Below are 24,007 nucleotides of genomic sequence, written 5' to 3'. Positions count from 1 at the left end.
GAGTTACCTTATGGGGACTGTTAAGTGTTCTTTTTATGTTCTCCTAATTCTAGGTAGATATTATTTTATAAAAAGCATGTGATGGTTTCCGACACAATTAACTGTCAAATCATACAATAGTTTCAAAGGATTAATTAGTTAGTCATAGTCTATAAGCTAAAGTGCAAATAGGATATTAGTTTAAGGTAGTAAATTTACCCAAAAAAATAATAAAAAATTACTAAGAAAAAAAGTCCGCCCAACAAAACGACGAGGATTATGATATAATCGACGATATATATATATATGCGTGTTGGTTTGCCTTTCGTGTCATCCGAAGGCCGTAGAGAAGCCAAAGAAGTGAGAGGTCAGATTCAGATTCTCCTCCTGCCTCTGCGAATAACAGCTTCAAAATCTCTACAGCCCGAAAAAACAGAAGGAAAAAAAAAAAAAAAAAAAAATTCTTTCGTTGGTTAAATTATTGACAAAGTCTTTGTGGGTTCAGGAGCAAGGATGAGGCGTTATGTACCCAAACTTATTGATTGGCGCAAGGGCTTCAGGAAATTCAATTCCGTCCTGGTACGTCCTCTCTGTTTTTTTTTGGGGAGGTGGGGGGGCTCTGTGTTTGACAAAATTCTTGGTTCTACTCGGTTTTTGGTTATTGTTTGTTTCTTTCTGTAAAAGATCAAATTTTTCATGATATTCGTTATTATTATTATTTTTAATTTTTAATTTTTAATTTTTTCTATATGGGATTATTGAGGTTCAGCTCTGTTTTCTCTTAATCTTAATTCATATTTTATTTGAACTCTCTGATGCCACTGTTCCATTGTACATTGAAAAAACCAAAAAGTAATCTTGAAACTCGCACCAGATGGAACCAATGTTGATTTTACCGTGTTTGTGGCAACTTTTAATTCCTACTTTGATGCCCAGCCATGGCATATTAGTTAACACTGTTTGATGAATAGAGACATGGGGGTTTCGTGTTTCATTAGGAAAAACATACGACTGTAAATGAATGACATGGCAATTAAAATCAACCCTTAATTATTTTTCTTTAATCTGAGGTTGTACTTCGACGTCATCCCAATTGTATGGTAATTACATGACAATCTACTAAATAACATTAGTCTTTGGTTATATTGCATTTGTAAGTTGTAACAAGTCCAAAAATTTCGAACAGTTTAGTTATACCAAAGTCCTCAAACAAAGATTCCATGACTTCGTCTGAGGCATGGTTTTGTTACCAAACATTGTCTTTGAATTTTAAGTTGACGGTTTCTGCTAACTTTTGTCACTTGTTTTTATGAGCATGAGGGTGAGTGCTGCTAAAGGCTGACTATGTGTTGGCACTTTATAATCAGGTCAAATGTGAGATTGGATCATATTCTGCATCCAGGGAGAGTATTGGTCAAGGTTTGGGTGGTTATCTGAATGGATCCTTACAGAAGATGTATGCCACTTCTTGTGCTACTCTATCCGATCATACCTCGAAAGATAATCATGTTTCAGATATGTTAGTTGATTCATTTGGGAGGCTGCACACTTACCTGAGGATCTCCTTGACTGAGCGTTGCAATCTTCGATGTCAGTACTGTATGCCTACGGAGGGTGTGGAGCTCAGTCCTAGCCCTCAACTACTCTCACAGAATGAGATTCTTCGACTGGCAAATCTGTTTGTGAGCTCTGGAGTGGAGAAAATTCGTTTGACTGGAGGGGAGCCAACCATTAGGAAGGATATTGAAGACATATGTCTACAGTTGTCTAACTTGAAGGGGCTAAAAACGCTGGCCATGACTACCAATGGAATTATTCTCTCAAAAAAACTTCCGAAGCTGAAGGAATGTGGGCTTACTTCTGTGAATATCAGTTTAGACACGTTGGTCCCAGCAAAGTTTGAATTCATGACCCGGCGCAAAGGGCATGAAAGGGTTATGGAATCAATTAATACCGCTATAGACCTTGGATACAATCCTGTGAAGGTATGTTTCATCCTCTCAACCTTGTGCTTATATTTTTTTTACTTTTGAAATCCTTTCTTTTGGGACATTCATTATTTTTATGAGTTTTTTGTGTTCTTATATTGTTTCACGCTTGGCTTACTAGGCCAAATGTGAATTTTATTATTTACCAGATCATCCAAAAATGATAAGTGTCAGCATCTTCCATCCTGTAATGTGATGTGCTAGTGCCAAAAGACTAAAATGACTCATTTGAGAAAAGCATAGTGAAGAAATTGAGACAATATTTTCTAAAGATGAAACTAAAACTTGGGTAACCTTTCGAGGACCAAACTTATACTTTAGTCTTTTGCTTATTGCTCTTAGTTCTTGTTCAAGGCTTCTTACAATAAAGGGTTGTTTTTCAGGTGAACTGTGTTGTAATGCGTGGGTTCAATGATGATGAGATTTGTGATTTCGTAAAGTTAACGCGTGAAAAGCCAATTAATATTAGATTCATTGAGTTCATGCCTTTTGATGGGAATGTCTGGAATGTCAAGAAACTTGTACCGTACTCTGAAATGTTGGATAGAGTGGTAAGGTAGAATTCTGCCAGGTGACCCACTTAAAAAATTCTGAATATTTATTGATACATGCCCTAAGCCCCTCATTATTAACTGAACAGGTAAAACAGTTTCCATCCATGAAGAGACTTCTGGATCACCCAGCAGACACGGCCAAGAATTTCAGGATAGAGGGGCATTGTGGTACTGTTTCTTTTATAACATCAATGACTGAGCATTTTTGTGCTGGATGCAATAGGTTACGACTTTTAGCTGACGGAAACTTCAAAGTTTGCTTATTTGGTCCTTCAGAGGTGAATTTTCTTCTGCATTGTTACTTCGAATGCATACTGTGACATGTATTTAATTTTTGTGATGTCATTTTTAATTTGGTTCACTGCTGTTGCCAATGCTCTTTGGACCAAATGACATCTTGTCTCCCCTGTTTTGTGTAGTCTTGAATTCTCATTTTAATGGGAAGTTAAAGACTTACATCTAACCATGAGGAATGTTTTGTTCCTTATGAGTGATATTTTGAATCATCTTTCTGTTGAAAGTGATATAAGTTGCTATCTGACCAACCATTCTAATCATGATTAAACTCTTGTTGATTATTTATATGTTTGTATGATTATAAATGGAAGTGGGAGAATTTGTAGTGCTCTAACTTCTGATTAAAGTAAGAGGTGAGTTTAAGGTTCCTTTTTGTCCTATTAAAACGTACTGGATTCCCTGTACTTCTTCCTATCTGCACAACATGAAGTAATAATATGATTTAAGCTTAATGTTTTATTGAGCTACTAGGTGCCAGCATGGAATAATTAAGCGATTTTTTTTCCCTGTAATGGAAGTTTTAGCCGAATTCTTTTGCATTTTCTTTGCAATACAAAATTGGAAATTCTTGTTATCCTTATTACAGTTTATTAATTGCAGGTTAGTTTAAGAGATCCCCTTCGCCATGGTGCTGACGATGATAAGCTTAGGGAAATAATTGGGGCAGCGGTATGCATTTTACAGTATTCTCATGATCATGAACTTCCAAAACAACCACTAAATGTTAAATTCATCAATGCTTCATGTTCTTAATGATAGTAGATGTATGAATATAGGTTATTGATTTAATTATTGGGAGATCTTTTGTTGATTTTGATTAAATGGGTACATGGCTATGACTTGTATTAGAGCTACTTGAAAATTATGGACACTTGAGGAAACAGCCATGTATGCTAATTATTTGGAGATTTTTTGAAACAATTAATTTTCATTTCCCCACAAATGTATGTAAAGTTTATGTTTACTATTTATGGTTCTTTAGTACGCAGAAAGATACTCAGACAAATACATATGTTAAACATGAGAAAGTTAACAATGATGCTCATACATAGCTACTATTTATGGCAGCCATTTTGCTGTCTAGTGTCTACAATAATTGCAAGAGTAATGCTATGGGAAACCATTTAAAACACGCCACATAAGCAAAATATGTGTGATAAATGGTGTAAAGAGTAGCATTATTCTAACTACAAATGACAAAATAATGGACCGCAATAGTTTAGCTAGAGAGTCCAGAGTTCATTGTTGAATTGGCTTTGGCTATCAAGCTTTCCTTACGCCATCTTTGTCCAATACACTTCTAAATTATTCCTCTTTTGATTCAGGTGAAGAGGAAGAAAGCTTCACATGCTGGGATGTTCGACATTGCAAGGACAGCAAATAGGCCTATGATCCATATTGGTGGCTAAATTTTTGGTATTCCCCACCCTTTTCAGAAGAATATTTTTAGTTTGCTTATTTTGCACTTCTAATGGTACAAAGTTTGCATGCCATAGACTTTTTAATGAGTAATTCCTTTCAGGTTTTTTAGGGCTTAACTTTCTTGCATACCAAACTGTTTACTCTTTTATTTGATCGATCTCAGCACAGAGAGCGCAAAAAATATTTTGGCACATGGTTGTTACCACCCCAATTACTGTGTATCCAAGCAAGGCAAGATCACAACTCAGTCATTCATTCACCAATGAAGAATTCTGACTTTTCTTCTGTTACTTCCAAAGTTGTGCTTTATTTATGCTTACAGTGAAGAGTATCACAAGTTCTCTCCTTTGTAATTTATCTTTATGTAGGTTTTTGCTTTTGCTTTTGTTGTAACAAGGAAATTGATACACACAGTGTCCTATGTTATCTTGTATACGAAGTTATCTATACAAGATAGGTTATTATCGTGTTCATGTTGGCCTGAATATGAATTGGCTGCAATTCAGTCAGCCTCAGCTCAACTCTTGGCGAATTTCTTAATCTATTCTCTAAACTTAATATTGACTTAGACATCAGAGTTTCTTAATCCATTTTCTTAACTTAATATTGATTTAGGCATCAGAGTGTACTCTCGGGCTTGCTTTCTTTCACTTTTGGTAGGTTCCATTAGTTGAAGGTAGGTATGGTATCTGATCAACTGATTCTTTGTAAATCATCTTAGTAGTTTGTAATGGATTTTCAATCATGCTTTAATTACAAGCATAATTGCTTACACGTGTGGAGTGTGCACTTCATCGCCTTCACTTTGGGACGTGGTACAAGAAGTCAAGAACCAACAAACGTGGGATGGAGGGAATTTGATGAGGGGAACTTTATGGTGCACTTTATATCTTTTTATATATGTTCATTTTAATACTCACGTTGATGAAGATTTTAAATCTAAGACTTCTAATCATTTTTTCTTTAAATAAATGCTAAAAATAATATGAAAATATCGTTATGCCCATTCCATTATAAAAAAATAAAATCAATAAGAAGGGCTTAATAGTATTTTCATATCATTTTTTGTTATTTATTTGAGGAGAAATGGCTAGAATTTTGTAATTTGAAATATTCATAAAATTGGGCATTAAATAGATCAAATTGAAAATTGAAATCCAAAACATAAAATCCAAAGAAACACATAGGATTCTGGAATATTTTTCCTTTTAAAAAAAAAAACCACCTCTTCTTTCCTCATGAATCAACCATACAATGAAAACAAGAAAGAGAGCTAGTCCTACAAAATTATGTTAATGCATTCATCATATTTTGTATAAGAGCACGAGAGAGAACTATGTCGAAACAAAGTAAAATCAAAATACAGAAAGATGGTAAATGAGTTAATTAAGTTTCATGGTAAATCAGCATAGTTTAGAATGAAATGGTGCGACTCTGCTGATCAACATAAGAAGAAAGAAATTTACAGTATGAAGAACATACTTTTACTATGTTTTACAAGAAAGAGAACAAATGGAAACTTTGAAAAAAAGAAAAGAAAAGAAAGAAAGTTTGCTGGAATCCTTTATGGAGACAATGCTTTAATATGTGCGTGTAGTGTCTCCTTCCAAAACATATAATGTGACAAGATCTCAATGAACAGGCAACTCACTTAGCTCTTCAATGAAACCATCCAAGTCCGAGAATCCATCAAAGAAGCCACTTAAGTTCTCATTTCTCCTTACTTCTTCATCTTCCTCCTTTATTGATCTCGCCCCATTTTGAAAACCGGCGAACTCACTATGCGTTTCCATGTCCATGCTTGGCTCACGGTAGAAACTCATGATATTTTTGCTTGGTGGAGTCGCTGTTACGTTCTTATTACCCAATAAGAAATTCTGGTCTCGTCCCTGATTACCTTTTATCTCCAAAGGTTTTCCCGTGAGTCCCTGAACAAGCTCTCGAAAATTTTCGGCATCGGTCTTTATGATTTCCGGTGCATATATGTGAACTATACGAATCCTTGGCTTGAGTTTTGGTATTGCTTGCGAACCTTTGTGCATGGAAAGTTCAGAAGAAGCTGAACTTGGCTTACTAGGATGTGGCTTCACCATCTCTCTCATGGCAACTTTGGGGGGTGTTTGAATGATCACTAATGGATAGAGGTTAATATATACTGGAGAATGTTTTGAGTATGTATTTTAGGTGCTGTAAAAAAAAATATGGATAAAATTAACTCTGTAATTTTTTTGTGTTTGAGAAGGCAATATTAAGCTGTCTTTTGGAAGCCAGGATTGGATTTATTCTACTATCTCAAACCTTCTCAAGAGTCAATGAAGAAAGAGAACGCCATTGGGCTCTAGCTTATAGTCCAAATTCATTTGACTTAACCGTACATGGGTAATATACTGCCACATGTCAATTAAAATTGTTAAATTATTAGTTAATGAATAAATTTACTGTTTATATCAAATTAAGATTTTAAGATAAATATTAATTTAACATAGTAAAATTTAACCAAAATTAATCTTGGCCGTCTCACACTTGCTTGAGTAGGCCCCAATACAAGCCGGACTTGGCCTCTTAATAATGCATGTAATACCGACAACTAATTACACCCGATCTTAATTGGTAAAAGGTAAAAAGTGCAATCCAAAATGTGTAGGGGCTTAGAGATGCTATACATTTTCTCTATATTCGAAAATTTGTAAAACACGAGACTTTTACTGTTCCTTTAGAGGATGTCTCTTGCTTACCTAAAAACCTTATTCTAACTTCTTTTTAACACGAAAGGTTAATTATTGAAGTACACTTTTAACTGTTGTAGATGAGTTGCTGGATCAAGAGTATTCTAACTTCTTTTTGGGTAAAAATTACTCCTAAAAATCGGCTTGTAAGAGAAAACAAATTCTATCATCCACTTAAAAGCCGTCACGTCAACTAATACAAGTTGAGTTTAATAAATGAATATGAAAAATAGCATTACTCATACTCATAGAAATAGAAATATCACCCTCACCAATTATAATTTTTTTTTTTTTTTTTTTTTTTTTTTTAGATTTAGATGAGTGCAAGCATCAATATTTATAGAATATGGAGATGGAGATGATCTGTTTTATGGTCAATTTTTTTTTTTTTTTTTAATTACATCTAACAGTGTACATGGTGCCATGTCATTCGAATATATATATCATTAAATTTGTGAAATCTAATATAGACCATAAAATGAATCATATCCATTTGATCGGAAAACGAATAAAAAAAAATAGCACCAGTAAAGGACTTTTGGACCTTGGTTTACTTGTGCAGTCACTTAAATTAATGTAGGGAAGATAAGAATTTAGGTTTGAAAGATGTTTTTAATTCTTGGGTGGCAACCGAATATCTTTGATAACAACCCCGGTCACTTGAATAACACTAGTATTTTCTTCTGATTGTATGCTAATCAAGAATTAATTAGTAAAAGGTAAAAGGGAGTTGGAAGACATTGACATCAATGCATATGCGAATATCTGAAGATAATATTCCTTTAAATGTATACTTTTTTTTTTTTCCTTCTAATCTTCAAATATATACCTTTATAAGCAATGAAAAATTGGTATAATCCCTACATATTATTGGGGAATGAGATCTTATTAAAGGCGGTGGTGCAGGCAATCCCTACATATTGTATAAGCATATTTTTGATCTCAAAAGAGTTGTGTAAGGAGTTGAACAAATTGATGCAACAATTCTGGTGGGGTCATGCTGAGAAGGACAAAAAAATTAATTGGATGAGTTAAGATAAAATGAGTTTAGCTAAATCTAAAGGTGGATTGGGTTTTAGAGACATTATATGTTTTAATAAAGCTATGCTGGCAAAACAAAGCTGGAGAATCATGCAAAATCCGGAGAGCTTGGCGGCAAAGATTATTGAGGCAAAATATTTTCACCGGGGATCTTTTATGTTTGCCACAGTCGGAAATAAGCCTTCTTATGCTTGGCATAGTATCATCGCGGGTCGGGAGCTATTTCGGGAAGGGATATTTTGGAGAACTGGAGATGGGCGTTCGGTGTCTATTTGGAGAGATAAGTGGATTCTAAGACCGACGACATATTCAATTCAATCCAATCACCATGTACAATTTTGTCTGAGGAAGCAATGGTTGCTGAGCTTTTAGATACAAATCCGGTCAAGTGGAATGAGAAACTAGTTCGGGACATTTTTGGGGCTGAGGAGGCTGAGATTATTTGCAATAGTCCCATTAGTAGCTACCATCATAAGGATAAACTGATATGGTATGGCACTAGTTCTGGGAGAATTTTCCATCAAAAGTGCTTATCATATTGAGAAGAAGCGTCAAGAGAGGAACAAAGGAGAGAGAGCTCAAACCAAGGCAGAGGTCAAGCGGTACGGAAGACCATCTGGAGCTTGAAGGTACCAAATTCTTCAAAAGTTTTTTTTATGGAGAGCTTGCAAAAATATCCTTTGCACTAAGGATAACCTTAAAAGAAGAGGAATCATTGATGAAGAGATGTGCATTTTCTGCTGTGAAGAGAAGGAAACGGCACACCACATATTATGGGCGTGTCCATCGGCACAAGATGTTTGGGGTTCTAGTAATCACAAGCTTCAAAAGTGCAAATGGACTTGCAGTAATTTCATAGAATCTTTTGAAGAGATGGTGCTATGCCTAAATAGGGAGGACTTGGATCTTTTCGCTATAACTTCCAGAGGAATTTGGCAACGTCGCAATTCTGTTGTGCATGGGGGTGAATTCTCACATCCAACGACTGTGGCAAATCTGGCAAGAGAGGGGTTAGCGCAATACACTCGGGCAAATGCCAAGGATTCAGTCCTGGTAGTAGATAATATTGTCCGGACGGGATTGAAGTGGCAAGCTCCTCCACTTGGGTTTTACAAGGCAAATTGGGATATTGCTCTATCTACATATAGGAAGTGTATGGGTATAGGAGTCATTATTAGAGATGGAGGTGTGCTTGCAGCTAAAAATAAAACCATTGGGGCAATTTATGAATCGGCTGTTGGGGAAGCTTTGGCAGCTCTACACGCAGCCGAACTATGCCTTGATTTGGGGTTTTTTTTTTTTTTTTTTTTTTTTTTTTTAATGTAATTTTGGAAGGCGATTCATTATTGGTTGTCAAGGCCATTGGGGAGATAGAACAAAATTGACTTCGATATGGGCATTTAGTGGAAGATATCAAGCTAGTTCTGAGATCCCTCCGTCAGTGGAAGATTAGCCAATTTTAAGCGAGAGGCTAATGAAGCGGCTCATGGCTTGGCAAAGGAGGCATCGAGGGTTACAATGGATAATTTGTGGATTGAGGAGACTCCTATATGTATTTTCAATATTGTTCTTTTAGAGCTTAATGCTCTTTCTTTATAGAGCTATTGCTCTTGTATTCTTTTTTCATCTATGAATGAAGAGTATCCAGTTTTCTTTTTTAAAAAAAAACTGGTATAATTAGTTGTAACATTATATTCTATTGTGTCAAAAGTTCGTATTTGTCCCCTTGGGAAGGGGGAACAAAGAAATGATTTTGCTTGTACACAACATCTACAAGGTTATCAACTCTTGCAAAATTAAAGGGCGGTAAATCAAAGAAAAAAAAAAAGAATAATCTAGAAAACTTCAATAATATCATGGAACAAATATTTCTTACCCTTGAAAGGGCATGCTTCTTAATGCAGGGCCATAGTTGATGTTGAGTTGTCTGATGCTGAGGTAGTATGTTTTGACAGGGAAGATCAACGCGAGATGACAAAAATTGGCATGATTAGGCATGATTGGGACTATAGCGTGTAGTGTGCAGTAAAATAAACATAACATTTGTTACGCTTATTAGAATTGGGCGTATAACCCCAATTCGAAAAGCTTATTTCGGCGTGCACACATATCTATAAGCGCAGATTTGCTTTTTAATTTAAAAATTAGTCATAGGTTAGTGAATTTTGTTTGAGTTTGAAATGTAATATGTTATCTTTGACACTTGTAACTTCGTAGCTTCAGCTATGATCATTTTAGAGCTTTTGCTCTGTGTTATTTGAGCTTTATGCTCGTTTATCAATGAATGAGACTCAACTGATTCTTTAAATAATAATAATAATAAAAAACCCAAAACTAATGGGGAATGTTGCTAACAAGTAATAACCCATTTAGGGCCCTTTATTGATCACTAAAAATAAAACAAATATTTGGTGGTGCAAAAAACTTACAGCAAAATCGGTTTAATTATAGACTAGATATGTTCAGAAACCACCCAAAACAACTGGGTTTATCCAATACAGATAAAAGAACAAAAGAATCGCTCCAATCCCATATACACACAAACACACAAATAAATAGACTACTCAGATCTTACAATATTTATAAAAGCCAACAACGTACGGCAACGTTTTGTACGTGCCATCAATCTACGACAACCCTCAAACGAAAAGCCTAAGAGGAGTGATCACGTGGCCTTGATTTTTCTTGGGTTGGTGACTGCAGGGTCCTTGATGCCGCCGGAGAAAGCTCCCCGCCGGCAGGCATGTCGCTAAGAACGGCGAGAATTCGGTTAATACTGACGGAGCGAGCTGGTCTGAAACTGAGCGATCTCTTCGCGTTTTTGGAGAAGATGCCCGATGACTTAGAAAGGATGAGATACACCAACACCTGGACTAGAACAAACATGGCGACTTTCATAACCATGTTGTCGGCTAAGCTGCTGATCTCCATCACCATTTTCTCGTTCAAAAATAAATATCTGGTCGGACGGATATGAGAGAAAAATATATATCAATCGAGGTGAAGTAATGAATTGAATGAATTGGGTTATAGCAAATAGCATGGGAGATGATCCTTATATAAGGCTGGATTGCTAAGCTTTGACTGGCCGCCACAAGACTAAAAAGGAAACGTGTCATGAAGTTTCCAACGTGAATCAACAAGCAATAAGTGCGCACGCAAACCTAACCCATTTATTATTATTATTTAGGGTCCACGTAGAAGTTTCTCTCAAGACTTGAGGGCTGGGGGGAGGTGAGAATTGGTCAATTTTGACTATGTATATAGTCAGGATGTGGGTTCTTTTGATCAGTAGTCCCACATGCACCAATTATTATCACAACAATATTAATTAAATGAATTGAAACATGCAGTGTTTAGATATTTTATTCACTTAAAACTTGCAAGACAAAAGATGTTGTATGCGTTTAGATATTTGGTATCAGAGCACAAAAAGATCACATGCAGTAATGAATTGAAAAGAAATAATTGTGGTGACCACCACGTACGCGATGACAATGAAGAGTTGCTTTTGCAGCTATCCAATACGTGGCAACACCTCACCTTTTCTTTGTCCCTTAATTTCGTCGCTACACTTTATATATATATATATAGCACGTTTTCCATTTTGTCAAACAAGATACGAAATCGCTTATGTAAAGGAATTCAATCCAATCCACAAAAACAGTCCACATGTCAACAGTTGATCAGATTGGAGTTACATATGTAAAAATTTATATGGACATAAATTCTATCTCTTTCGATCTAGATCTTAACTATCATGATTTTTATAATAAATAAATGAAAGGAACATACCAGAATCTATAACAATGAAATCTTCTGAAAACCCGCACACTAGAAAATAGTTTCTCTCACTTGACCCACTTAAGATACACAAAGATGATGGAGATTGTGCATATTTATAAGGTAGAGAGATAATTGGTTTCCTTTATTCATTCAATAACTCCACTTCCCATCAAAGTAGAAGTTATATAATATATGAAACTGCTTCTCTTAATTAACCAAGAATTTAAAGAATGAGATTAGGTAACCTTACACCATTAATACTCGTAACAGTTTTTCATGTGGGTTATTGAATTCTTACAAAATATATATAGTTCCTGCCTAATTCTTGGCATGCAAAGCATTAATAGAATTAGGCAAAAATGACATTAAAAAAAAAAAAGACTGAAAAAAGCAGTTTTAAAGGCATTTTTGAAGGGTGTACGTAAATAATATCATTGAATGACTTCTAATTTCAGAATATACAAAGCAGAAAAGATTGGCAAGAGTACTAATGGGAATGGGAGGGAGGGAGGAGTAATGGGAATGCTTCAAGCAATCAAAGTGGGAGCGGCCCATCTTGCAATGGTAAAAACTTAAAAAGCTTGTATGAACTCATGCTCGATGACTTTATTACATAGTATTATGTACACCGTTAGATGAAAAAAAATAAAATTTCGATCATAAAATGAATCATCTTCATTTTAATTCTATTCCTAAATAATTAAAGTCCCAAAATGATACATATAGAAATATATAGTAACTAAACTAATTGTCACAATCAAAAGTGTTTTATATGGTTTAATCAAGTACAATCTTAATAATGTCTATATAACTTTTTAGGCACCCTCTATAAGCCAATTTTCAATTAAAGGTGAGTTATACTGAAGTTTATATCGTTTGGTATTAGAGCCACCGCTATGCTGAGTTGGAATCGGACGTAGTTTGTTAAGTATGAAATCAAATAAATGGGAATTTTGCAGTCTAGTAACGAAAGAGTTGCAAGTCAATTTTTAAAAGTGAGTTTTATCTAAAACAAAACTTGTACTACTAATATTGAATCATGCACGAAGACCAGCCCTGTCTTCTACCTCTATGTTGTTGGGTGGGTGGAAATGGCAGGGGAGTTTTCTTTAAATAGAACAAGTATAAAGAGAAAGACTTAAGATTCACTTTTTCTTATTATTATTTTTTCCTATTTCCTATAATTTTTCTCTTTCCTAATGAGGAAGGATTTAAGACCATAAATTCAAATCAGCAATCAATTCAAGGCTCAAGCTACTTGATTAGCAATACGACTTGGAGATCAGTGGGAAATTAAGGTTCTATGAATGATATTATTGTATATCTAACCAATCACTTAAAACCAATTACACTATAATTCCATTGTGGATAATTGGAAGAAAGAAAAGAAATACACGTTACCAATTAGAAGACCCACGAACAACAGATGAAGTATCGATATTTTGTGTTAATCGAATTATTTGTCTGGTGGAAGATCTGAATCCTAGATATAGATGAGCATTGATACTTTGATAAAATCATTATATTAAATATTAATTAGTAAGAACTTTTGACAAGCGATCCTCCTATAGTGGAGCAATTCTGTATACAAGAGACACATAATATCTCTTCATTAATAATAATTGTTTCATCACCTAGCATTTGGCGAGGTGGGACTGGATAATTGCAGTTTACATTATGGTATATTATTGTCTGAATAACGCAGCATACTATACTTTTCTGGAAAACTTCATTTTAGTCCCCCTGAATTTTTACGCGATTTGACAAACCCCTCAAACTTTTAAATCTCACACTTTGGACCCCTAAACTTTCAATTTATCTCAGTGTAGACCCCTCAGTCAATTTTAGCAGTTAAAAATACTAAAAAAGACTAAAATATCCTTAATTTTTGTTTTTTTTTTTAATAAAAAAATGTTTTGAAATTAAAGGTAAAGTTGAAATTTTATATAAAAGTGAAGGGTATAAACGTTATGTAATGTTTAAAATATGACAGATGAATCCAAATTAAGAGAAATTAAAAGTTGATGAGTCCAAAGTGAGAGATTTAGAAATTTAGTAATTATCAAATCGCATGAAAGTTCAAGGGACTAAATTGAAATTTCCCGTAACTTTTTATCTCACATCGATTTTGTTGGACAGATGCGGATGCTTGTGAATCAGTTCGTTTCAGCTGTGCATAGCATTTATGCTTTTGTTTGTGAGACATCTGTGGTATTCGTCCTGACAAAGTTCCTTGTTCCATAAGGCTGACTTTGCATGATTTAGGTTAGAATGAAGAAACTCAAGACATCGATTATGATAAATCTCTATTTCTTTTAAAAATTTAAACTGATAAAAAAATCTGACTTTAATCATTTAATTAATCCCATAACCATCGAATGTTAAGTCTTGTGAACAAGAATTGGGTCCAACTACTTATTCCTGCGTATTTTCTGGCATGTTGATTTGATTCATTCAAGCTACTGCAAATTCAATCCATCCTTTTGGCTTCATTTGTAAAACCCACAAATGATAGCTTGAAAAGTACTTGCATCGATCCGAGTTTAGAGCTAAAATTATAAGCATAGATCAAAGAAAACCGAAGCAATCGAGTTCCAAATGGACTAAATTAAGAGATGCAAGATAGGAAGATGAGCGAAGAAAGTAATTAAAGTAGAATTAATATCCAGAAACAGAAGAAGCATACATATGAGATACGAGTATTCAGGCGCTAGAGGCCTTGGAGGCCTTGGAAGCCTTGGAAGCCTCGAGATCCGCAGCCCTTTGGAGCAAACTCTGATCATCGAGAGCCATCTGAATAGGACACGACCCCAGCCCTTCAGCAATGGCAAGCATGATCTTCTTCATCTCCTCCCTGAACTCCTCGCGGTCCACCGTCCCGCTCTTGTCGCAGTCGAACCCCTCGAAGATTGAGTCGTAGAGCTGCGTCAGCTGCTCCGGCGGCGTCGCCACGTCGATGCCGAAGTGGGTCTCGATCAGCCTTATCGACTCGAAGGCCTTCCGGATCTCCCCGCGCGAGAGAACCCCGTCCTTGTTCAGGTCCAGCGCCTCGAACTGCTCGTCCACACTCTTCTTGAACTGCGCCTCATCGTTCACGAAGTCTCTCACAGTCGATCCGTCGATTATCACCACCCCCATCTCCACCTTTTCTTTCTCTTTCTCAGATTCTCTCTCTCTTTTCCTTTGGGAAGATAAGAGAAGAAGTAGTAGCTTTGCACTTTTTTTGGGAATTTGGGCCCTTGGATTTATTGGAAGAAAAGGACAACTCGATTATGGTTGGGTCGGTTGCGGATTAAGGTTTACGAAAATTAGGACAAAGCCCACGAGAAATAAAAGAAAAAGAAAAAAGACAAGCCCACCTGAGAGCAACGTGCCAGCGGGATAACTGGCCCAAACCTTAAACCTTAAAGCATTCACATCTGCAGGGTTTGAGTTGTCCTGTCTGCGGAAGAGTAATAATGCGATTCAAGCTCCTTGAGGCTGGCAGCTGCCTCCTCTCCAATTCTAGCCAACATGCGGTCTGTCTTCTCTTGCTGCTGGTTAAACTCAGCAGTTCTTAGGTCCACATGGTCATTAAGAGATGCAAATCCTGAAAATATTGCTGTTTGCTTAAGCTCTGACACTAACTTCAGTAGATAGTCAGATGCTTGAACCTACAGTATAACGTATAAGCATTCAGTAACAAAAGGTTTAGAAAGCTTGCAAATTTATTCAGGGTCAAACTGATAAGGCTAGAGAGACTTCAACTAAGCACCATTAACATTTCCATCTTTTCAATCGACATTTGACAGCATTATTTTGGCAAGGAACTCAGAATCTTACCCAAAAAACGACTCATTCATAAATTGTCAAAGGATAGACACCCCTGAACTAGGCCAAGTACATAGGTTAAATTTGTGGTGAGAGAAATCTCTCCAAATTCCTTGCCAATTCAAACCTTCTCTTTTCTCCATAACTAACAACCTTCCCAAGTTCCAAATCTAAATATAGACGAACATGATTTCAACTACAGGAGAGAGCCAGACAAAGAGAGACAGCAGCAGCAGCAGCAACTACTCTTACCATTCTAGCTGCACGCATCTCCATCATGAGAGCTTGTTGTGAATTTCTGACTGGTGGATCATCCACCTACAGTATACAAGGTTGTATAAAAACAAATCACATTTTATAGAACTTCCAGGCATATAGAGTACAACTTTTCAGAAATTATAAAAGCATATTTCAAAATTATAGCTGATATCCTTAAGAAAATCCAAATAATCCCATGGAAGATCACTAACCTCTTTTTTGCAGTATACACGAGTATTAACATGGTAGTTTCAAATCTAAACTGGCCAATGCTAGTGAATGTGTTGTTATAGATTTACTCTGCACAATCTATTAAGAGCCAGGTCTGCTATTTCCCACAATTTAGAAAGGTGTCGAGACCATAGACCTCCCTTTCCTAATATTACACTTGCAAATATTAGGAATAAGGCTCCCTACCCTTCTACATATCTAAATTTCTCATTCATACATAAAAGAATAGAAAGGATCCTTGCTGGCCCCCTAGGACAAGGTGTCACCAAACATAAGCAACAAAACAAAACATATAAAAAAAACTCCAGTTTCAGAACAACTGCAAAAGATTATCAATAGTAAACAATAAAATTCATCAAGGCAATCAACTCATTGGCACAAAAATTCAAAGCTGAATATGTTTAGGCATTGGACAGGAGGCATTGTGCAGATAAGGTTTCTTTTCATTTTATTTTCCATTCTTTGCTGCTCATAAAGCTAGTTGTGATCATTTAATTAAACTAAAAAAAAATGTGAGAATTGAGTATGCTATTTAAAATAAATGTTTTTTCCTTAATAATCAAACCCATCTGTTTCTTTAGGCAGCCCATACATGTGAGCGCTCACTGATGCGGCATGTGTGATGGATCACAATCTCAGTTTTGGGTATGCTTGTGTTGTGTGTCACCTTGACAAGATGCCTTGCAGTGAGCACTCACCTTGCTGTAAAGTGCAGTCAAGATAGTAATGGCACAATGCACCAGATGATAAAGCCCAATGCCTCAAGGCATAACATCTCCAGTCAGCCATGGAATGTTTCACACATGTGGATGCCAATATCATATAAACCCACATGTACAAATGGAATGGCAAGAGCAAAAATCCAACCAAGTAGTGACCTCCAAAATAAGTTTATGGTGAGTAGCATGGGACTGTAGTGGGTGAAAATCACCCCAAACAAAAGGCCCATTACCTTCACTTTGTTCACAGCTTTTTACTTATCCAAATTTATAGCGTTAGTCACTAAACAATTAAATTTACATCTTTAGCAAAAGTTGTTCTACCCCAAGTATATTCCTTTCCAATTACCTTAATACGAGAGTCCTCCTATATTCTTGTGGTTTCTAATTTCAGCGCCATGCGATATGTTTAATATGTTTATGAGATGACCCATTAGTTTTTTTTTGGATCTTGAAGATTCATCTCTTCACTTCACTCATGTCAGACCAATTAGACAAAATTATTGAAGCATTCGGACATGAATTAGCAACAAACAATCATGGTATAGAATTTTTTTTTTTTTTTAAAGTAGGTAATTTTCGGAAAAAGCTATCCTCAAGAACGAATATCAACTAAAAAAAAAAAAGGGAAAGATTACCCGGGAGACATTGACGAGGTGACTGAAGTTGTCCACGATGTTGCTAATGTCGGTTTCGACTCTCTGGAGCAACATCTTCTGCTTCGGAGCTGCGGATGCCGCAGCCGCCGCGGTGGGCCCACTTCCCAAGCCGCCGCCTCCACCAACTCCTGCTCCGCTTTATTCATTTCCTCTCTTTCTCTCTCTCTCACAGAAGTTACGGTCACTTTTTAGAAACCAAAGAAACCTGGGCTTAGTCCAGTCCAAGCCCAGCCCTAGCCCCAAGAAAGTATATTGAGGTTAGGCCAGAAAATGATGGAGTGGACGGTGGACCCAATGAAAAGATAATCCAGAGCTCTGGGTTTAACTTGTCTATAATCACTCGTTTCATAGATCTATACGAGTATCATTGTCAGGAAACTCAGGAAGAGGGAACTGATTGCAAGACAAAGGATACTTTGAGTTAGTTAATTTGATAAAACATTTTAGATTTTTTTTTTTTAATTTGTTAAAAATAATGTTTTGATATAATATAAAATTGTGAGTATTTCACTATTTGGTGTTATACTTGTTTGTTACCCCGTGTATTGAGGCCTGTTTGTAATTGTGTTTTAGGAGCTTAAAAGTGCTTTTAACACTTAAAAAGTTCGTTTGAAAAAAAAAGTATTCGTTTAGTAAAAAAAATAAATGCGCTTTTAATGGTCAAAAAAGCCTAAAAATAGCAACAAAAAAAAACACTTTTGGCAAAAACAAACTTTTGTTCAAAAGCTCTTTTTGACTTAAAAGCTCTATTTTTTAAGTACAATCTCAAACAGGTTCTCGGACGTTTATTCTCTCCGCTCTTAATTGGACGCTTAAATTTTAAAATCAATATTAGAGATGTAGCCAATTAAGTTACAATCTGTATTTGATACGCCAACAATATCTTTTTGAAATGCTAATCTACTACAAAATACACAATATGTAAATACTTTGACAAAAAGCAAATAAATATATGAGAAATTGCAACGTCATTGCTGACATTACCAGACATTTGTGAGGTATACATGCAATTAAATTACTATAAGCGGGAGAGGTTTGAGTTAACAGGGAAGTGGGAAACTACAATCGGAGCTTCTGAAGATTTTGATTTGGCTTTAGGTTTCTCTGAAGATGGACATTCTTTCATGCCGGCGTCGGAGACCGGAGCAGGAGGCGACGAGAAGCAGCACTTGAAACAACTGAAGAAGGCTGAGAAAGGAGCCATGTTGTCTCTTTCCTAGCTTCGTTCACTTGAAACCAGCTGACCGGCCTTTTGTTTGACTTGGTCCAAGAGTACCTTAATTTGTAGTCGATCTGTTTCTTTAGCTGAACGAGAAATGAATGAAGGAAGATAGTGATATATATAGAAGCTGCAGGTTCGATTGGCTTGCAGAGCAAGGAGAAACAGCAAGTACTGAATTAAGCATATTATTATATTCATACCATGATATTATTATGTTAATACCATGATGTTTTAGAGACGACTGATGAGAGAGAGTGAGTCCAAGTGGGGCAGTTTCCTAGAAGCTAAGATCTCTTGATAACATTGAACCTTGCCTTTTGACCGCTGCCCAACGAAAGATAAAAGGAAAGAGACTTGAGGGAGGTCGTGTAAAAATGTGAGTTTTGTGCCACTAATCAGAAGTTGATACCTAAGTCAAATTTATTAAACTTAAGTTTTTTTTAAAAAAAAGCTTAACTACACCAGATTATATTACATATGAAATAAAAAATTAATTGTTTATAAAAAATAAAAATAAAAAATAATTGAAAGACTAGTTGGCCACTCCTCCCCCACTTGGGGTGGCCGGCAGCCACCCCTAGTCTTAGGGGTGGCAGCACGGCCACTCCCATGACCTGGGGGTGGCTGGCCAGCCACCCCATAGGCCATGGGGTGGCTGGCCGCCACCCCAGGCCATGAAAGTGGCCAGCAAGCCACTCCCATGGGCTAGCAGCCAACCCAAATCTGGATCTGAGGTGGCTGGTTGCCACCCCCAGCCCATGGGGGTGGCTTGCCGACCGCACCCAAGACCTATGGGGTGACCGGTAAGCCACCCCTAGGGCCGCCACCCAAAGTGGGGGAGGGGTGGCCAGCCATCCACCCCTTCAATTCTTTTTTTTATTATTATTATAAAGAAAATTAATTTTTTATTTTATCTAGAGTATAATATGGTGTGGTTGAGTTTTTATTTTAAGAATAAGTTTAATGAAATTGGCTGATGTGTCAGCTTCTTATTGGTGGCATAAAATGTGACTTTTGTGCAACAAGTGCACCCAAGTTGCTCTCAAAAGGAAATGTTAGGTGGTATATTTTTTGATATTTTCTTAGTGTCCTCGTGCTCTTACTTAGATGAATATTATTTTCTAAAAACCAAGTAAAAGAAATAAATGTCACTTTTTTTTAAAAAAAAAAAAATAATATTCACCTAGTATCATAAGAACACCAGAAGAATCTATATCAAGAAATCACCTAACATTTCCTAAAATATAATGTGTACGTGATAAGCCGGCCGGCCAAATCCACAATTCGATTGGTCCCTTGAAACAAGAGAAGTTCATATGTGAGCAAGGCCGGATTCTACCTACTCAACCATATGTTTGAGAAACTGCGATTTTATCAAATGTTTGACACATTTTAAAATTACAATTTTTTAAAAATCACAAATCTAAGCGACCATTAGTCTCTTAATAATGATGGTTTACTATTGCTTTACTTGGGTGTTAAGTTTATCATATACCCCTCCTTTTTCTTAGACTTGACTTTGAGGTTATCAGGTCATGTCTATTGTCTAGGTGCGCTTAATTCAAACCATATATTCTCTCTCATAGAGACAATCAGACAACCGAGTTTTATTAGATGAGAAATGCTAGAATGCAATCATTTCTCCACATTTAGTCCATCAAATGCTGATGTGGCAGGCTTCTTTTATTAGTTTATTATTAAAATTCTTTAAATTTTTAAATCAAAATTAAAAGAATAAAAAATTAAATAAAAAATAAAAAAGAAATTGCAAGGGGTGGCTGCCCACCCCAATTCGCCACCCCCAAGTGCCAATTTTTATTTATTTATTTATTTTGATTTAGCCATGCAACTGCCCATCGGCTACCCCCAAGGGCCAAACCATTTTAAGAATCCACCTCCAACCGCCTATTGGGGGTGGCTTTAGCCACCCCCATGGTCCATTGGGGGTGGTTCGGCCACCCCCAAGGGTTAAATCAATTTTTTAAAAAATTGGCTATTGGGGTTGGCTCGGCCCCCAAGGGCCTAAGGGTGGCTTCGGCCACCCCAAACCACCGAAACTGGGGTGGCCAGCCACCACTTGCAATTTTTTATTCTTTTAATTTTGATTTAAAAATTTAAAGAATTTTAATAATAAACTAAAAAGAGGGGCCTACCACATTAGCATTTGATGGACTAAATGTGGGAAAATTATTGCATTATAGCATTTCCCTTATTAAATAGTCCATCCTAGTGTTCTAAGGTTATAAGCCGATGTTTGATCCTTGGTCCACTTCCTCATTGGGCCGTTGAACACATGGCCCACTGTCACTGAGGTAAGATTACTCTTAGATATTTGATAATGATTTATCTAATCACTATAAATAAATAAAGATGTTCGAAAAATGAATTAATTATATTCCTTCTCCTTTATTAGTGGACTAAGCTATTTTCTAAAACTTGTCCCTCATTTTTTTTTACCATCTCTCTAGCTCCCTAAATTGAAAAACAACTTCTCTCATAGAGAAGAACCCATTGGCCATTGCCACCTCTTTCGGTCTCGCTCGTCATCGATCCTGTTAGACATGTTAGAATATTTTATGTCATTTTAGTTTATTATGTTATTTTATATGTTCTAAGGTTTAGTTTAGAGTTTCTTACTCACTATTTTTTTCCTCTTTATATATAAAAAGCTATGTAAGCATATAGAAGAGAATATACAATATAGTCCATTGTTTTCTTTTGCTCTTTCTCTTCTTTCTCTCATTCTTCCGCTCTCCAATATATACATTTAACAGCTCTCTTATGTTATTGTCATCCCGACACATCGGTAATCCCCACCCCACCTCACCGCCCCCACAAAAGAACCCAACCACCCCCGTCCTTGCTTTGCATTCCCCAAACAAATTCGATCCCCCGGCCCCCCCTAAAAATGATCTTTCTCTTTTTGTCCCCCCTCCTTCCCCATTTGAAGGTTTTTTTGTTGTTGGAAGTATTGGTGATAGTATTTTGTTAAGCTGATAAAGAAAAGACTTCCTACATCCACAAAAGGTTCCAAGGAACAACTCTGCAAGCCTCCTGCGTGCAGGAAAGTCACTGTCACCCCACTGACTTCAAGGCTTATTGCCGCTTGAGTGAAACCCTTAACTCAAGTGCTACTCACATAAAGCATATGGGATCTCAATCCCTTATTTCTAGGTTCTTTTCCTAGTAACATAGGTTTCAGCTTAGTTAATATTGTAAATCACGTCTAATCTGTTTTAGTTGTAGCACTTTCCATTTTTACAAATCTGATATGTTTATATGCTAGCTTAAATGATAAAATAATAACCAAATAATTAATAACCAAAAACAAAACATAATCGAAAGCAATGGATCGATCGATCTCTTGAAAGTGCTGTTTCATCATTAAGCATAGAAGTGATTAGCCTTCTAATCGATTAATTTACAAATTCCCATATATCCCAAATGGACAAAAAAAAAAAAAATTAATAATATTTGTCATTAGTTGCAACAATTAAATTAAACAACCAGAAGTTGACTCAAACACCCCTCCTTCCGGAGTCGGACTTGGTCAGAGACCGAAGCCTCACCAAAAACTTCACCTTCTTCTCCCCCCAGTTGGTGGACCCCTCCTTCCTCTTCTTCTCCCAATTCTCCGGAGACGACCCCACCATCAACACGCTCTCCGGCGACCTCGTTACCACATCATCACATTCCCCCTGTGCCCCACCCCCACCCCCAAGTATCATCTTGGCCTGCATGGCGGACACAACCTCCCTCAAGGCCACGTCAACATTGGACCTGTTCCTGAGAAGGATCTCACCGATCTGTGCTGGCGTGAGGGCTCCACCGGAGGCCAGACAGCTGTCGACGGCGTCGAACAAGGGGTGGGATTGGAGACCGAGGTAGTTGCTAACGAGGGACTTGAAGGCGTGAAAGCCGCACGTGCCAAGGCACACGTGCATGTCCATCCTCCCACACCTGACCAGCGCTGGGTCCACGCTGTCTCTATGGTTGGTTGTGAACACTATGATCCTCTCCTCCCCGCAGCTCGACCACAGCCCGTCCGTGAAGTTCAGGAGCCCCGATAACGTCACCCGCCCCTTCTCACCCTCTTCTCCCTCTGCCCTTGCTCCTCCCATCTCTGATCTCCTCCCCCTCCTCTTCGACGACGTCGTTTTCGTCTGCGTTCTATCTGCGGTCAGGTCCATCGTGCAGTCGATGTCCTCGATGACGATGATCGACCGGTTCGTGGTCTGTATGAGCAGCGCTCTCAGCTCGGAGTTGTCGGACACCTTGGTGAGCTCCAGGTCGTACACGTCGTAGCAGAGGTAGTTAGCCATGGCTGCGATTAAGCTCGATTTGCCAGACCCAGGTGGGCCGTGCAGCAAGTATCCTCGTTTCCATGCTCGTCCAACTCTGTGGTAGAACTCTCTGCCATTGGCAAATGCGGTCAGGTCCTCGGTGATCTGCTTCTTGAGCTCGGGCTCCAGTGCCAGGGTCTCGAACGTGGAAGGGTGGCGGAAGGGGACGGAGACCCAGCCGGACTCGAAGGAGCCGTGGCCGTTGTTGGTGAAGAGCCTGCGCTCGCGGGAGATTCGTTCGAACGCTTCGGCGCGTGTTGTCACGTGATCGAGATAAGGCAAGAGAAGTGCCTGGCGGTGGCGCTTGGGGAGCTTGAGAGTGAAGCTCCGCTTCTCTTCGAGAGAGTCCTGGACGGTCTCCACGTGGTGCGTCCAGGAGAGGGCGTGGGTTCGGAAGGTGTCGTGGACGGTGTGGTTGGGCGCTACGGTGAAGGAAATGCGGTTGGAGGACTTGGAGCGAGAGAGGGTGAGGCGGCGGCACGTGGAGGCGGAGGGGTTGACGGAGTTGAGGTAGAGGTTGACATGGCGGTAGAGGTCGTTGACGTCGACGCCGCAATAGCCGTTGAACTCCGGGATCTCGAAGTAGGAGTAGGGGGTGAGGAGGTCCTGGAGGGACTCGTAAAAGGAGTGGAGGAGGGAGAGGAGCTGAGACGGCAAGACGTTTTGGAGGACGGTGAGGAGGCCCAAGAACGACCACAACTGCGACAATATCTCCATATCTTAATCAACCAATATTTCTTTGTCTTTGTCTTGTATTGTTTTTGGCTCTAGCTGTCAACTTTGTTTTGATGGTTTAAATATATATATATATAGGGAGGAGAAGAAGAAGAAGAAGAAGAAAACAAAGTAATTGAGGGGTGAGATGTCGATGGATATGGCGGTAAATGGTGATGTGTGAGTGGCCACACAGCCGTGCCATGTAAAATATAAAAAAAAAAAAAGAAAAGGAGAAAGCTATGTAGCGAGGGCAAA

At 37.7% G+C, this 24,007-nt stretch overlaps 5 protein-coding genes and 1 pseudogene across 5 annotated transcripts; 1 reads left to right on the top strand and 5 right to left on the bottom strand.

Moving 5' to 3' along the window:
• The first annotated feature begins 308 nt into the window (after window positions 1–308).
• On the top strand, window positions 309–4,761 carry CNX2 (cofactor of nitrate reductase and xanthine dehydrogenase 2). Its single transcript, XM_059578857.2, has 8 exons — window positions 309–346; window positions 485–558; window positions 1,347–1,964; window positions 2,351–2,518; window positions 2,608–2,799; window positions 3,419–3,487; window positions 4,144–4,234; window positions 4,404–4,761. The coding sequence occupies exons 2-7, from the start codon at window positions 493–495 to the stop codon at window positions 4,225–4,227; spliced, it is 1,197 nt and encodes a 398-aa protein (XP_059434840.2). The 5' UTR covers window positions 309–346; window positions 485–492; the 3' UTR covers window positions 4,228–4,234; window positions 4,404–4,761.
• A 1,110-nt stretch (window positions 4,762–5,871) lies between these two features.
• On the bottom strand, window positions 5,872–6,342 carry LOC148587211 (VQ motif-containing protein 17-like). Its single transcript, XM_088512494.1, has one exon. It carries the CDS (start codon window positions 6,340–6,342, stop codon window positions 5,872–5,874), a length of 471 nt encoding a protein of 156 aa, XP_088368620.1.
• A 4,096-nt stretch (window positions 6,343–10,438) lies between these two features.
• Window positions 10,439–11,082, bottom strand: LOC148587210 (uncharacterized). The gene has a single exon (XM_088513881.1). The coding sequence runs from the start codon at window positions 10,942–10,944 to the stop codon at window positions 10,660–10,662; it is 285 nt and encodes a 94-aa protein (XP_088370007.1). The 5' UTR covers window positions 10,945–11,082; the 3' UTR covers window positions 10,439–10,659.
• Window positions 11,083–14,382: 3,300 nt separating this feature from the next.
• LOC132167635 (Calcium-binding EF-hand family protein) lies at window positions 14,383–15,204 on the bottom strand. The gene is made up of 2 exons (XM_088513378.1): window positions 15,153–15,204; window positions 14,383–15,031 (listed from the first exon to the last, which is right to left on the bottom strand). Exon 2 carries the CDS (start codon window positions 14,929–14,931, stop codon window positions 14,497–14,499), a length of 435 nt encoding a protein of 144 aa, XP_088369504.1. The 5' UTR covers window positions 14,932–15,031; window positions 15,153–15,204; the 3' UTR covers window positions 14,383–14,496.
• On the bottom strand, window positions 15,192–18,674 carry LOC148587209 (mediator of RNA polymerase II transcription subunit 22a-like). The gene is made up of 4 exons (XM_088513871.1): window positions 18,490–18,674; window positions 17,450–17,606; window positions 15,856–15,921; window positions 15,192–15,446 (listed from the first exon to the last, which is right to left on the bottom strand). Exons 1-4 carry the CDS (start codon window positions 18,672–18,674, stop codon window positions 15,207–15,209), a joined length of 648 nt encoding a protein of 215 aa, XP_088369997.1. The 3' UTR covers window positions 15,192–15,206.
• A 3,387-nt stretch (window positions 18,675–22,061) lies between these two features.
• Window positions 22,062–23,805, bottom strand: LOC132162185 (AAA-ATPase At4g25835 pseudogene; annotated as a pseudogene).
• Window positions 23,806–24,007: the final 202 nt, after the last annotated feature.

This window comes from Corylus avellana, chromosome 2, assembly GCF_965113065.1.
Source record: "Corylus avellana chromosome 2, dhCorAvel1.hap1.2, whole genome shotgun sequence".
Classification (NCBI taxonomy): domain Eukaryota; kingdom Viridiplantae; phylum Streptophyta; class Magnoliopsida; order Fagales; family Betulaceae; genus Corylus; species Corylus avellana.
Note: the sequence above shows the minus strand (reverse complement) of the source record. Positions and strands in the feature narration are given on the sequence as shown.

What these genes read in the sequence shown, in the direction of transcription:
- CNX2 (XM_059578857.2), top strand. Translation starts at nt 493, where the DNA reads ATGAGGCGTTATGTACCCAAACTTATTGATTGGCGCAAGGGCTTCAGG. An exon ending in GGAAATTCAATTCCGTCCTG is followed by an intron (nt 559 to 1,346) that starts GTACGTCCTCTC and finishes CTTTATAATCAG; the next exon opens with GTCAAATGTGAGATTGGATC. An exon ending in GCTTATTTGGTCCTTCAGAG is followed by an intron (nt 2,800 to 3,418) that starts GTGAATTTTCTT and finishes TATTAATTGCAG; the next exon opens with GTTAGTTTAAGAGATCCCCT.
- LOC148587211 (XM_088512494.1), bottom strand. Translation starts at nt 6,342, where the DNA reads ATGAGAGAGATGGTGAAGCCACATCCTAGTAAGCCAAGTTCAGCTTCT.
- LOC148587210 (XM_088513881.1), bottom strand. Translation starts at nt 10,944, where the DNA reads ATGGTGATGGAGATCAGCAGCTTAGCCGACAACATGGTTATGAAAGTC.
- LOC132167635 (XM_088513378.1), bottom strand. Translation starts at nt 14,931, where the DNA reads ATGGGGGTGGTGATAATCGACGGATCGACTGTGAGAGACTTCGTGAAC.
- LOC148587209 (XM_088513871.1), bottom strand. Translation starts at nt 18,674, where the DNA reads ATGGCTCCTTTCTCAGCCTTCTTCAGTTGTTTCAAGTGCTGCTTCTCG. An exon ending in ACCTCGTCAATGTCTCCCGG is followed by an intron (nt 15,922 to 17,449) that starts GTAATCTTTCCC and finishes TGTATACTGTAG; the next exon opens with GTGGATGATCCACCAGTCAG. An exon ending in AGATGCGTGCAGCTAGAATG is followed by an intron (nt 15,447 to 15,855) that starts GTAAGAGTAGTT and finishes GTTATACTGTAG; the next exon opens with GTTCAAGCATCTGACTATCT.